The 14,589-nt window shown below is 41.5% G+C and overlaps 3 protein-coding genes across 13 annotated transcripts in view; 2 read left to right on the top strand and 1 right to left on the bottom strand.

Moving 5' to 3' along the window:
* srpk2 (SRSF protein kinase 2) overlaps positions 1-5,560 on the top strand; it is a 51,356-nt gene extending 45,796 nt beyond the window's left edge. For 2 of the 11 annotated variants that reach the window (XM_078791702.1, XM_078791700.1), the window contains 5 exons: positions 1,104-1,211; positions 1,281-1,350; positions 2,871-2,963; positions 3,209-3,301; positions 4,076-5,557. In XM_078791702.1, coding sequence (XP_078647828.1) covers positions 1,104-1,211; positions 1,281-1,350; positions 2,871-2,963; positions 3,209-3,301; positions 4,076-4,260 — 549 coding nt within the window. In that variant the 3' untranslated portion in view covers positions 4,261-5,557. Of the gene's footprint in view, positions 1-1,103; positions 1,212-1,280; positions 1,351-2,870; positions 2,964-3,208; positions 3,302-4,075 lie in introns of all 11 variants that reach the window. The other 9 variants (XM_078791701.1, XM_078791704.1, XM_078791703.1 and 6 more) reach the window with 8 other exon arrangements.
* Positions 5,209-11,057, bottom strand: adck2 (aarF domain containing kinase 2). The gene is made up of 8 exons (XM_058074966.2): positions 9,866-11,057; positions 9,651-9,797; positions 8,321-8,449; positions 8,134-8,229; positions 7,795-8,049; positions 7,134-7,262; positions 6,545-6,598; positions 5,209-6,474 (listed from the first exon to the last, which is right to left on the bottom strand). The coding sequence occupies exons 1-8, from the start codon at positions 10,715-10,717 to the stop codon at positions 6,337-6,339; spliced, it is 1,800 nt and encodes a 599-aa protein (XP_057930949.2). The 5' UTR covers positions 10,718-11,057; the 3' UTR covers positions 5,209-6,336.
* Positions 11,058-11,308: 251 nt separating this feature from the next.
* The window catches only part of LOC131130925 (DENN domain-containing protein 2A), a 48,144-nt gene continuing 44,863 nt past the window's right edge, over positions 11,309-14,589 (top strand). Inside the window, exon 1 of the mRNA XM_058075088.2 lies at positions 11,309-11,355. Within this exon, the coding sequence (XP_057931071.2) occupies positions 11,324-11,355 (32 nt within the window). The 5' untranslated portion in view covers positions 11,309-11,323. The remainder of the gene's footprint in view (positions 11,356-14,589) is intronic.

Below are 14,589 nucleotides of genomic sequence, written 5' to 3'. Positions count from 1 at the left end.
CGCCACGCCAATGCTTATGGTGGCTAAAATGTTTGGGTTTAGACATGACTGCACTGATCGGAGATGTAAAAATGTATAAAACTGTAAAAGAGGTATTTCTTTGTTTAATTTTAACTACATATTCTTAAATGACCCCCCACGGGTTATAATCACTCGACATATACAGTACTGTAGATGAATGAACAAAACTGCACATAACATTGTGTGTTTTTGTTTGATTTTAAATGCAAATTCTAAACTGTCGATAAAATAGTCTTTGTGTAACTTCACATTCTGCAATGGCGCCCCCATGGGTTATAACACAAAATGGCTACAGAAGAATCTGTTGTATCTCCCACTACCTTTATAGATCTGTGTAGTTTTTTTAGATTTTAACTGAAATTTCCTAAATGGCGCCCCCACGGGTTATAATCTAAAATGGCTGCAGACGAATGCGTTGTATCACTCAAGAGATAGATGTACTTTATAGATAGATTGACAGAAAGTTGGATGGATGGATGGATGGATAGATAAAACAAAACAGTACCTAAAAAGTGTAGTTGTTTAACTGCAGATTCTGAAATGGCACCCCCCATGGGTTATAAGATACAATGGCCACAGAAGATTGTGTTGTATTATTCCCTAGCTTTATAGACAGACAAAACTGTACTAAAAATGTGGTTTTGTTCGATTTTAACTGATAATTCTTAAATGGCGCCCCCACAGGTTATAATCTAAAATGGCAGCAGACGAATGCGTTGTATTTCTCAAGAGATAGATGTACTGTATAGATAGATAGAGAGTCCATAGGTATGAATGTGAGTGTGAATGGTTGTTTGTGTATATGTGCCCTGTGATTGGCTGCTGTCCAGGGTGCTGTTACTTGAAAAAAACGATTAAAAATGTTGAAGAAAACAGCTGCAAGTCGCCACTTTTAAATATGCACCTATATGAAATCTATATATTTTTACTGCAAGTGCTTATGTGCATTTGTGCTCACAGGTTTTGATATAGTAATGGTGTGGTCCATACAGTATACAGTATAGAGTATACAGTATGTGTGATGTGAATAATTGATAATCAACACGGCCACATAGCCAAATCCATCTCCTCCTGCATTGCAGCACAAGCACTTTACAGAAGACATCCAGACCAGACAGTACCGCTCCATCGAGGTGCTGATAGGAGCAGGCTACAGCACTCCTGCAGACATCTGGAGCACCGCCTGCATGGTAAACAAATACTACTGGCATGGATGCATGGCACATTGCTAAGAAGTGCGCCCTCTGGTGTCTTGGCAGGCCTTTGAGCTGGCAACGGGAGACTACCTGTTTGAACCCCACTCAGGAGAGGACTACTCCAGGGATGAGGGTGAGGATGCACAACTGCTTTGTTTATCACGATATGTTTTACATCTTTATTTGATATCATGCGGAAAATAAGGGTATGGAATGACTTAAGGTGGAAAAGTCTGGTAAAATGTCCGCCCTACTGCTTTTAAATACTCCCAACGACTGCTGACCCTCCAAAGTCCAACACAATCACAGCCAAGTCCACGTTTTTTCTTCCATGAGAAACAATGGAAAGTCAGTTAATGGCTCCTTTTAATGCTCTGGGCTGTCATGCAAATGTAAAATAAGCGCTAATAATAATAATAACGCTAAAATAAAATAAAATTACACACCCCAGACAAAAATGTTTTGTAATGAACTGTTTTAAGCCTTATTTTAACATCCCGAACTGGCACACAGATTTAAAAAGAGGTTAACGGCCGTACAATAAAGCTACAATAAAGTAAAACTACTCAGCAGGACAAAACCCCAAGTGAGAAGGGAACAGGAAGATGTTTGCAGAATGCTAATGACAGCTAGTGATGTTTTATACATATTTTCTTTTTCATGTCTAGTCATCAAATTTGACCTCTTTGCCATCATTGGTATCTATCATTAAAAAAACACACACAAAAAAGGCAACCATAAATGTATATTTTATATATATGTTATCTTTTTGTCATATTGTGTCTATAAAGTATAACCCTAGCTTTATAGACAGACAAAACTGTACTAAAAATGTGGTTTTGTTCGATTTTAACTGAAAATTCCTAAATTGCGCCCCCACGGGTTATAATCTAAAGTGGTAGCAGAAAAAAGTATTGTATCACTTGAGAGATAGATTTATGGATAGATAGACAGAAAGATAGATGGATAGCCTAAACCAAATGTTTTGTGTCTTTGTTTAATGACACATTCTGAAATGGCGCCCCCATAGGTTATAATCTAAAATGGCAGCAGAAAAAAAAGTATTGTATCACTGATAGATGTATGTATAGATAGATAGATGGATAGCTAAAACAAAGCAGTAGATAAAAATAGTGTCTTTGTTTAACGACACATTCTGAGATAGCGCCCCCATGGGTTATAAGATCCAATGGCCACAGAAGATTGTGTTGTATCATACACTACCTCTATAGACAGTACTGTATTAATAAAATGTGTTTTTGTTCGATTTTAACTGAAAATTCCTAAATGGCGCCCCCATGGGTTATAATCTAAATGGCAGAAAAGATAAACAGAAAGATAAATGGATAGCTAAAACTAAACGTTTAGTGTCTTTGTGTAACTCCACGTTCCGAAATGGCGCCCCCGTGGGTTATAGGACACAATGGCCACCCAATATGGCCACTGTTGGTAACGCCTCTGCGGGTTTTCAGACCAAATCCAGCTAGCTAGCTTAGCTTGATGTTAGCATGTTACTAACAACTGATGTTTCTCCTTTACTGTCTTTCCCTTTCTCCCTTTCTCCTTCATCTCCCTTTTTAATGCATCATCTTTATCTTTTGGGGTTGTTCCATCTTTTTTTTGCGTTATATTTTACCCCCCCCCCCCCAATAGACCACATAGCCCACATTATAGAGCTGCTGGGTTGTATTCCAAGGCACTTTGCGCTGTCTGGAAAATATTCCCGGGAGTTCTTCAACAGAAGAGGTAGCGCTGCCAAGGAGACGTGTCGGGGGCGGAGACACACGGACATCCATCACGGACGAACATGACGATGATTCATAATTCAATCAGGAACTTTTCAACCTATCACATTTATTCCGTCATGCGTCCAAGAGGCGGAAGTGTGTGTCCGTCTCAAGCAGCCGGCGTCTGCGTGTGTGTGTGTGTGTGCGTGCGCGTGCATGCTGTAATGTGCCTGTCCCCTCTGTGACGTATGTGGTGGTGGGCAGACCACATCGCTCTGATCATGGAGCTCCTCGGGAAGGTCCCACGCAAAGTGTTCGCTGCCGGGAAGTTCAGCCGAGAGTTTTTCTCCAAGAAAGGTAAACAATGAAAAAAGTGCCTGTTGTGTCAGTGGGCGGGGCCAGAGGAGGTAGGCGGGGCCTGAAAGGTCCCCTACACTGTAACAAGACGCCATCTTAATATATCACATACAACGTAACACTAAGGAGCGGGACAGGAGGACACTAACACAATGTGATGCTGCATTTGGACATTTTAGCATCATGCTAAGTTAGCCTATTGGCTCTTAAGCCATGCGGCCGTCCTCCAGCTTGATTGAGTCCGTGTGTAATGTGGCTACAATTGATGTTCAACTACAAGCATGTTGTCGTCCTGCTGCAAAACATTAGGTACATGTTGATACCGAACACAAGAGCGATAACGAACCTTCTAAAGCTAAAAAAGCCAAGATGTCTGCATTATCACACAGTAAGCCACAAATATTGTAATATTTTCAAGCTCTTGTATTGGATGTTTGTGTACCTAATGATGTGTCTGTTTTTTATTGCACCAAGCTAACCAATGTTAAATATATTATGTACCGTAAATGCTCTAATAATGATGTGGGGTGCATGAGAAATATTTAAAGGGCATGCAGTAGTAGATAAAGCTGCTGGATTTTTTATTAATTAGATTTTTATTTTTAGCCTAAAGTCACAACTAATGTTTTTTTTAACCCGGCGATCAGGAGGTTCACCGGAGCATTTACGGTATATTATGCTGGAATTGCATGACGGGCCGAATCAAACATGATTATGATGTCTTCCATCACTTAATTGTGCTTTTTTTTGGTTTAAAATGTTTTATCCGTGTAGGCGAGCTGCGACACATCACCAAGCTGAAGCCATGGTCGTTGTTCGATGTGCTGGTGGAGAAGTACGGCTGGGCGCACGAAGACGCCGGCCACTTCACCCACTTCCTGCTGCCCATGCTGGAGATGGTGCCTGAGAAGAGGGCGTCAGCGGGCGAATGCCTCAACCACCCGTGGCTCAACTCATAGTCCACCATCCAACTGCCGCTCCGGAAACCCTTTTTTTTTTCTTAGCTGCCCCTTAACAGCCTCACCCTCCCCCCTGGTGGCAGCCTGTGGTACTACAGCCCTTCCGTGTTGTCCTGAATGTAAAGACGAGCTTGTGGATTAAGACTTTGTGTCTTCCGGAACATCCCAAAGTGGATGGATGCTGCTCATGTCAAGAGAGAGAAACTCCATGCTAGCTCACCCCCACTTCAAGAAGACTCTACCTGGATTACTGCCGAGCTTCACCTGCCATGACCTTCAACCTACAGCCATGTTTCCTCCAAGAATGGCCTCCACAAAGCAAGAAGGGACTTCTTTTGAAAAATGCATGGGCGTGCACTGGTAAATGATGCGTTCCCGTTATGGACCGCCAGGAATATTTAACTCTGGTGTTAAATGGTACTCGTCCCCTCCTCCCTTTTGTTCCCCCCTTTTTTGTACATAAGACTCAGATTTGGCAACGCACACGAGCATCATTCCACGAGTCAAATTTATGAAGAGCAGCAAAGCCACCTCCTCCGGATGACTATGCCGCCACCTGGTGGCCGAATGACAGTACTGCAACACCACTACCGCCGCTGCTGCCAACACTTATTCTGCTATTGCTCCACTCACATTATCACAACTAGTCCGGTTGCCTATTTTTTGCAATAAATAAAAAAAAACAAGTATAAGTAAATGGTGAGATATTTTTTAAAAAAATATTTAATTCATTTAAAAAAGAAAAGGAAAAAAAATGGTTGTCGTGACAGAATCTTCTGAGGTGATTGTGTTTGTCTATTAGAGTATTTCTATTATTATTCCTGTTAGTTAATATTATCATTAGAATTTTTTAAACCTCCTTAGCCGAACAGAGCTGCTCCAAGAGAAAAAAAAATCGCAAATGTGATTTTTTTTTTTTTTTCCTGGCACCAAAATCCTTATTTCACTCTCAGCCATGCTGACTGTTCTTCCCGATGACAAAAGTGCGTCTGTTGTCTGTGTTTTTCATCAACTGATTTCAATAAAATGCTAAACAAGCGGACCGCATGGTGCATTTGCTCTACATGTTGGTGCAGTCAAGCTCCGGAAAACAAATTAGCATGGATTCCCTTTATTATGGATGGATATGTTTCATCGCGTGTGTTCCCACCAACTTATGAGGTAACAGATCAGATATTTTTTGTGGAAAAATAAACATAAAAATACATTCATGACCTAAAAATACAAAAAAAATCTATTAAACTACTCACAGCATTCCTCAAATAGTGGCCTCCGCTCCAATAGATGCCATACCCCTATCATAAAACATGCCTCCATGCACCTGTTGTGTACTGTAAACACTATGTAGTTTAATATAAACACATTTCTGGAAAAATAAAGATATACAGTATATTGGAAAATGTATCTGCACAATTTAAAGCTTCCCCTCTAATAAATGACCTCAAGGTCCCGTTACGCAAACATGATTTTTTATTCATTTTAAATTGTATATTAATATGTTCCAAAATGTGACCAGTATCAACTTTGCAAAATGTTTTAAAAAGGCTTCTCTATACATCTTAAAATCAACTATAGACGTACTGTAGGAGCCAAGTTTGAGGATTTTGTTTTAGTCTAGCATGTTAAAATGTGAGTGTAGTGTTAGCACTTTAGCATCACATAGCTAGGCTAGTGTTGCTAGCGATTGTGTCCCTCTCACGCTCACTCTTCAATGTTGTGTTGGACATGTATAGAGTTAGGGTGCATATGTCACAAATGGATCGAGTACACAACAGGTCATTAGCATTAAAGCTACAGACACACAAAACTGTGTTCCCAATAAAAAGCATGTTTAGTCAAAATCCCAGGCTAGATTTTAGACTTCCAATACACTATTGTGTATGCAAAATAAACAAAACCAAACACCATAACCTTTTATCGTAACGCCACATACTCTCTGCAGTTAAGTAACCTTCTGCCACTATGAGGAAATTCCTTTTTTTTTCTTCTTGCACCATTGCACTGTGATCATTCACCAGATATTTACAGACACAAAACTTGTTGAGGTATTTTGGCATCAAAACTTGTAATGTGTGATTATGAAGAGGAAGAGTTCTTGAGCAGCAAAGGCTTGGCCAAGTCCAGGATATCCAGGTTGGGGTCCAAGGACCTGCCCAGGCCTTCCAGCACCATGATGGCAAAAACTATAGACGCAAAGTTGCTCTCGAGCTTCACCTGGAAAAAGACCAAAGACCGTTATCGATATCATAAGCGGCCTTCCTGAGACGTTTTCCTTTTCCTTTACTTTGTGTTTGATGAGGAGACCGAAGACTCTGGATAGCAAGTCCGCGACCTGGACCTGCAACACAAACACGTCATGTCAGCAGGTAAAAGATCATTTGCTGTTTGTTACACTTTGTTGGTTTTCATGGAAATAAGCCTCCACTTGAACCAACACCTTACCCCAATAACCCATCAGCTGTATATAAAATGCAGCAATTTTCCAACAAAAAATACATTTATATCATTTAAAAAATTCCATTATATTTAAAAAGTCAAAATGAACTAATTGGTTGCAGGGGCTGAATTTTCAGCAGCATAAAAAATCATTTTCTGTCTCTTGACTAGCTACATTTACTACACACTTAAATAGCTACACACTATTTAACAGGCAAAAATCCATCCAAAGTAGTCCGGGTCCAAAGCCAAAAATACCAGTCTACCCATTCAAGCATCTCCAAACTTTTGACTGGTATGTACATCACAGCTTCCGATTTCATTTCCACTTTTTCTCTCTTTTCTGTGGTTTTCTTTTTCTAGTGTAGTCCTAATCATCCCCAAGGCGGCCATGTCTTATTTTGGGAATAATCTGTGAGCCAGACTACATGGAATACCTTTCCGAGAGACAGCGTTCTCCTGAGGGTTCCGTCCACCAGCTCCGCCATCTCCTTCTTGAAGAGCGGCACGTCTCTGCACTCGTTGGCCCGAGCGTGATGGAGGATCAGCTCTGCGACGCGATCGCCCTGACCACACAAAAGCCAGTAAGGTCCGAACATTGTGGTCTTTATTGGCTTAAAGCACAGGGGGTCCCCATTTGGCCCCCGGTATCGTTTTATGTGGCACATCAAAGTCATTTCATTACTACTATTTATGTACATTTTTATACCTTTTAAAGTATATTATTGTTATAGTCTACGCATTAATAAAATATATAACTCATTTTAAATTGTTTAGTATTTTAAAATAAATAATACTTTTATTACTATTGCTCATGTAAATGTTAATATATTTTAATCTAGCTTATAGAATACATTTATAGTGAAACATAAAACTTATGTATACATTTTTATTATCGTTATCATTTAAAAATATGCTAACAGAAATAAATGACCTAAAACTATATTTTTTTCCATTTAAAATGATTTCTCAAATTTCTTGACTTGTGTTTTCAACTTAAGCGTGTTAGTAAAATGCTAATTATCAGAAGTTACCATAAGGGTAACCATAACTGCGATATGTCCCACGGTCAAAAGGCCCCCGGCTTAATGAGTCTACCTGACGCTGCACCACGGCGGTAAAGACGGCCTTGAAGTTGGCGAGGTCGTGCTGGCTCAGCTGGGCCACGATGCCGGCATCCAGCAACACCAGTTTGAAGGGACTGGGCTCGGGTCGGAAGCTCACCACCACCGTGTCCCACAAGTCGGTGAGGGTGGTTTTACCGCTGCCCTTGGAGCCTGCCGCTGGGTCCACACACTGCACCAGGATGTTTCCTGGATGGAGATCACCGTGGACAAAATTGTCCACGAACACCTGGAAGAGAAAGAAACATTTCATTGCCGTTTGCCAACTCAGGAACTTTAACCGCTTTAATCGGTTATTTAAGTAGTAGCTTACCATTTTCAGCAGGGTGTCGACGCCCATCCTGGCAATCTTCTGCTTCACCTCCTGAGGAACCTCGCCTCTCAGGTAATTGGAAATGGGCTCGCTCTCCTGGGCCGTGAATAACAGGAATAATGACAACAAAACACACATTTGTGTAACCCAAACCACCGCCGACTATTTCACGTCCCTTTGTCCTCACCTCGAAGGTTTCAACTAAAATGGTCCTGGTGACGAAAGGCCGTAAGGGAGTTGGGAACTTCACGTAATCCACCTGGCGGAAGTTCTCCCGAAAGTGCTCAATGTTCCTGGCCTCGAAACGAAGGTCAATCTGCAACGAAAAAAAAAGAGTCTTGAATTAAATAAAATAAAATGTGCTACAGTACGATTAAATAGTTCCAGACCCGAAATCCCACTAAATACACTTAACATTATTAGAGGTCGAGTGGTTAGCGCGCAGACCTCACAGCTGGGAGACCAGGGTTCAATTCCACCCTCGGCCATCTCTGTGTGGAGTTTGCATGTTCTCCCCGTGCATGCGTGGGTTTTCTCCGGGTACTCCGGGTTCCTCCCACATTCCAAAAACATGCTAGGTTAATTGGCCACTCCAAATTGTCCATAGGTATGAATGTGAGTGTGAATGGTTGTTTGTCTATATGTGCCCTGTGATTGGCTGGCCACCAGTCCAGGGTGTACCCGCCTCTCGCCCCAAGACAGCTGGGACAGGCTCTAGCACCCCCGCGACCCTCGTGAGGAAAAGTGGTAGAAAATGAATGAATGAATGAACATTATTAGAGTCCTCTTAACATGAAATAACCCTATAGTCACCTTTACACTCCTATGAACCAATATAGTAGACATAACAGAAAATACGGACGCATGTTAGCACTGGGAGAATTGCTTGTTCTTCTAGTTTTTTTTTTTACTTCCTGTTCTATACAGTACTTCCTGCGGTGGCCATTGCCTCATCAATTACTGAAAAAGGTATTTTGCTGAAACATACCTATGAATGCAGTGAATGCAGTGTATGCCAGCGAAGCCACAACAAGGAAGAATAGCATTGCTTAATTGTTTACTTGTTGGACTCTCCCAAGCGTAAAATAAAATGAAACCAATATTGGCCACTATTTTGTTGCCAAGTGCTCAACTATCAAGACAATCATTAAGGAAAAAGATGATTGCATGCTCATAAATGCTAGAGTGGTCATGGATTCGGTGCGCTGTTACAAAGAGATCTGGAAGCTAATCCTTCCAGACTGGCCTGGTATATTTATATTATTTATATTATCGTGTTATTACTGCATTTTATAGGTCCTTTGTGTGTTCTGTGTACAGTGTAAGTGACTCATTTTGGTACAAGTTCCGACTTACACTAAAACTCATCTACCGTACAAACGGACCACCTGTACAGATTTTATTGCGATAATAGTTCAGGTCATTTACGTTATTTCCTATGTAGATGTTTCTCTCTTTACTTGGATTAAATGCGTGTTCCTGACATACACGCAACATTTTGGGGGGGTTTCGCTTACCTGTTTGGTCATGAGCTTCTCAAATTCGGCAACAATCTCACACAGGCTGAGCCACTTGAGTCCAGGCAGACAGTGCAGGAGCCAGCTACCAGCCTTCATCAGCAGCAGGTCGATCTCCACCTGCCTTTTGATGCCTGGATGGACCACCTGAAGAACAACACAACCATTATAATACCTTACCTGTGTGCCACTGGAATGCGGTTTGGTCAACTCACCTTAATGGCGACAGGTATCATGTGATCTTTCTGTGAGATGTTCTGCTCATGCTGGCCCTCATCGTCAGTGTTCCCCTTCCACAGATTCCACAGGGAGCTTGCCACTCCTCCCAAACCGGGAATCTCCCACGCTTCCAGTAGGTCCTCTTTATCCAACTCTTCCACCAGTGTCTGGAAGGCCGGGTCGTTCACTTGGTCCTTCTTGGCCCAGCCGCGGTAAACCTGCGCCACACAACCTGAACCCACCGGCTCTTTGCTCTCGAACATCAGCACATTTCTCCATCCATCCCCAAAGGCCCTCCTGAGACACTGCTTGGTGTGAGCCCAGGGATGGGGTCGCACCTTCACGTGGAGTCTGGAGAAGCGTTCGCAGAAGTCCTCAGAGAAGATGTCCCGTCTGGTGCTGGCCCACTGTCCCAGCTTGATGAAGGTAGCGCCCGAGCTTTCCGTCACCCACAGCAGGGCGTCCAGCCAGAACGACGCCCATCGAGTGGAGACCAGAACCAAAGGGGAGAGGAGAAGAATGGGACCAAATTTCAGGAATAGGACTAATGCACGCAGGCCAAGGTGGAGGAGGAAGACCAGTCTGTGTACTTGGACTTTGACAAGTGAATTTCTCGGTTTGATTTGTGCTGGCACAGATGCTTCTTGGCATTTTGCTACAAAGGAGGTTGCACTGACGGTGCCCCAACACAGCAATGTAACCTTGGGGATGTGGATGAAAATCTGTCTTCTCTCGACTAGACAAGGCCGGGAACTCTTGACTAATGTGCTTCTACTAAAAACGGCTGCTCTTTGAAACGTGGACCTCAGGTTTCGAAGAACCGCTCTTGCTCCAAACACTGCCATCATATATTAATTATGTCACAGACAAATGGGCCTGGAAAGCATCTAAAACGTCTATGTCTTGCGATTTGTGACACCAAACTAACATACTACATTTAGCAAAGCATTAGACAACATGCTACAGTACAGTGAGCTACAGAGTACTTGGCTATACACGTCAGTTGTTACCTACTAGAAAAACTATTACAAAAAATATCATAGCTAAGTGTTTAGTTAGTCTCATTCCTTGTTTGAGTAAAGAAGTTACTTCATCATCCCCACAGTCTTCATATTCTTGCCATTCTCCAACACAGTCATCACCACAACACGGATGAATGCAAGGAATGACGGCTTCTTTACTTCCGGGTATATGACGTAACAGAATGAGGTTCACGTGATCTGCATTTAAAGCAACACGGCCTACAAAAAATGTTTTATTAAAACACATTTTTTTGGACGCATTATTTGATTTTGTCTTCGTTCTTGCGTGTGGTGATGTTATTTGTACGTGTGGGGCGTTTTATGGATAGTGTACGCTCATATTTAAAGTTAAAAAAAACGAACAAATTGTGTTATGTTGATCTTTTTTGCTAGCTTAATTTCGTGATAGCGACTGATGATGACTCATCCGCCATGATGAAAAGGTCAGCGACTTTCTTTCAAAGGTAAGTGAAATCAGTAAAAAGCTTTAATTAAATCCCATTCAATTTTCATGCAATGACAATGACTGCCCGACAGATAGCGACATTGTACACCTAATTTAATATAACTCTCCCGCCCCATAACCGAATAAGGAAATAAAGCCGGACATGGGAAGTGTGTGGGTTGCCAATCAAAATATGGACTAAGGCAGGGGTCGGCAACCTTTACTATGAAAAGAGCCATTTTACCCAATGCCCACTGAAGAAAAATAGCCTGGAGCCGCAAAACATATAGTATGTTTAAAACAACATTGGAGGGAATTTGGGGGTATCAAAGTAGTTCAGATAAGAAAAGATGAGTTGGAGTACTCTTGCTAGTTTTGGAGATAAACTTACATAAATGTATGTGTAAACTACTGTAAACGTAAAAACAAGTTCCCATGCCGCTGTTTTTAAATTATCTCGAATTTATTTTTTAGATTTGTAGGTAAGTATTACTTGTTTTTCTTCATGTACTGAACTGGATAGCAGTCAGAACTCACTCAGGATGCATTCATGGTCTCAGACAAAGTTGGATTTTTTAAAACTCATTACAAAAGACGTGCATTTTCCCCACTCGGGTGTTAAAAATATTCAAGCATCGCAAAGGGAGCCACAATAAAGAGTCTGAAGAGCCACATGCGGCTCTGGAGCCGCAGGTTGCTGACCCCTGGACTAAGGAAAACAGTTTACAGCAGTTTTGTTGCATTAAATAATTGTCCTGGGTGACAATGTCACAATAGCCTGTAGCACCAACTGCTGTCAAAGTTTCTACTGTTTTTTTTTTTTTTTTGGTTTTTTATTATATTTCCTGTGTAAAGCAGTTGATGGCTCTACATGGCTATGTTTTTTAGATTACATTTTTACAATTCTAGTGAAAAAACACAGAAAGAGTTACTAGAGTTTGCATGCGATTCTGCATTGTGATGATTTATCAATTTACAAACGCATTGCTGGGTCTGGGTAGAAGACGAATCATTTCACAGTGTCAAAAATAAATGGTAAACATATATAGTAATGTCATGGTGGTCCTAATGTGTCTTTAAATGACGATTATGTCTCAGATGTGTGGGTGTATACTGGTCATAAAATAGCAGACCCTTTGTAGTACCATCTGTTGTGGATATGAGTGGAAATAGCACAACTTCCTGAGAGGAGACTGCTTTTTCCTGAGCTTTAGTATTGCTTTAGTATGTTTAAGCCGCAGTGCAAAATCCTTCTGGGTCATTAAGAAAAGAAAATGAAGAGACACGGCTAAAACATTTTGATTGTGTTGTATAGGAGCGCTTGCATGCAAACTATCAACCGCATTAGGATGAGAACCTGGACCAGCCATGTTCCCAGTCACGGGTTATTCCCCTGGACAGTAGGTTCAGTGAACTCCCTGAAACCCAGCTGTAGGCCTGGTGGAGGACACCACAAACACAATAAGGTGGGAGAAACGCCAAACAGATGTTACTCCCCCTTCTACCCCCCTGTTAATACAGCTATTGATGGACACACCAAATGCAGGGTGAGGGTTTTGGGCTCAGAGGTCAGCCGGATAGTTTCAGCTGAGATGATGATTCACAGACTTTATGAAGGCGCCTTGGGCTGGTTACCGGTTCAGGTGTATCACCGTATGAAAATGTCACAATTTCAAAACCACTAAAATTGCCTTTCACACCGTTCCTGCAGTATGAGAGAAAGTGGATGTCCAGTGCAGGTTCTGTGTTATATAGTCGGATCTGGGCTTCGATGCTTTGAAACCACAAGTGTGTGCTGTGTTGCCATAGGTCGGCCATAGCTGCCTCGTTAGCGCCGATACAGATGTGTGTTGATGCCATTGTCAGTCGACATATTACTGACGTCAATTCCCAAATATGGACATGTGATTCAGAACGAGACAGGAGTTGAGGATAAGTGCTATGAACCGTTTACTGTCCACTGAACAACGAGCAACAAACACTCAGTTGTCTAATAACAATCACATGACCCGGAAATGGAAGTTTGTGGAATTGTGTGAGCTGCACATTCGCCATCATGAAATAATATCAGAACATTATGTTTGTTTGTTTTTTTAAAAAGACTATGTTGTGACCTTCTTGAGCCATTTGATTGCATTTATTTGCATTTTGGTGCAAATGAACAGGAAATGAACAGGAGGTCACTGGACACAATACTTACTACAATCAAGGTGATATTAACACGAATAGGGTAAGGGTACTATGACTATGGGCAATAATAAACTACTATTACCGGACAGATGTTTTTTGGCAGAAACTTTGAGGGCCATTATCATTAAAAAACATTATAGCAAAATTTGTCCATGACAGGGTTTCAAACTACACTTTAACTGTGCCAACTGCACCTTGATCAAGATTTAACTAATAATATAATAGAAATCTCAAAATACATCTACTTGCTTGAGATGTCAATTCTTCCTTCTCAGTCAGCCATTGTGCTTGTCAAACCAAGTTACACACCCACAATGTTTTGCTCTGGTCAATCAGTCAGAGGACAGAAAAATGCTGATGTCACTGTGGGTGCAAATCTGAAGTCCAATTGGTAAAAAAAAACAAAAAACAAAAAAACAGCCCCATTGCTAATAGTGTGTATGTGACACGGCCAGCACACCAAAGCCTTGGGCTGATTACGTTGATATGACAACACACAGAAGCTATAATCTCAACGTAACATACACATGCACTACTGGAAGCAGTGCAGCCAAGACAAACGCTACAGAATTAAAATAATTGCCTGAGAATGAACAAATAACATTTAATGGAACAAATACTAGAATCGCTGTTATAAATGTAGGTCTGTGCTTGTGATAGTCTTGAGGCCAACAGAGATCTTGGTGCACACCAAGTATTTTTTTGTAATACTTAAATGGGACCTTTGATGCTTCTTCCACTTTTCTGACCTATAAATGTAAATAGAATGTTGTCTTCTCATATTAAACCATGCCAAAGTTCAAATAATGAGGTTTGCACATTTGGAAGTGAGCGCTAAAAGAGGTTTGCGATGGTTCCAAACGCTCGGTTTCAGAAGGCGTGGTAAAACTTCGCCTCTGTGATGTCACAGAAGAGCAGGCTGCCTCATATGGGTGTGGCTGCAAGCCAGATAAGCTCTCTGCCCTCCCCCAAGCTCTGCTTCTGTGTTTACGTTACTAGGTATACCAGGAAAAATAAATGCATTTTAATATGTTAACAGCATTTCACACTGGACTGTTTTGTG

Source organism: Doryrhamphus excisus, linkage group LG1 (assembly GCF_037039965.1).
Source record: "Doryrhamphus excisus strain RoL-2023G ecotype Guam linkage group LG1, RoL_Dexc_Guam_v1.1, whole genome shotgun sequence".
NCBI lineage: Eukaryota > Metazoa > Chordata > Actinopteri > Syngnathiformes > Syngnathidae > Doryrhamphus > Doryrhamphus excisus.
This window is presented reverse-complemented; position numbering and strand designations above follow the sequence as displayed.

Bases quoted from the DNA above. Each gene is read 5' to 3' on its own strand.
- adck2 (XM_058074966.2), bottom strand. From the start codon at position 10,717: ATGATGGCAGTGTTTGGAGCAAGAGCGGTTCTTCGAAACCTGAGGTCC. The intron at 9,798-9,865 runs GTGAGTTGACCA...GTTGTTCTTCAG, and splicing joins TGATACCTGTCGCCATTAAG to GTGGTCCATCCAGGCATCAA. The intron at 8,230-8,320 runs GTGAGGACAAAG...TTCACGGCCCAG, and splicing joins TTTTAGTTGAAACCTTCGAG to GAGAGCGAGCCCATTTCCAA.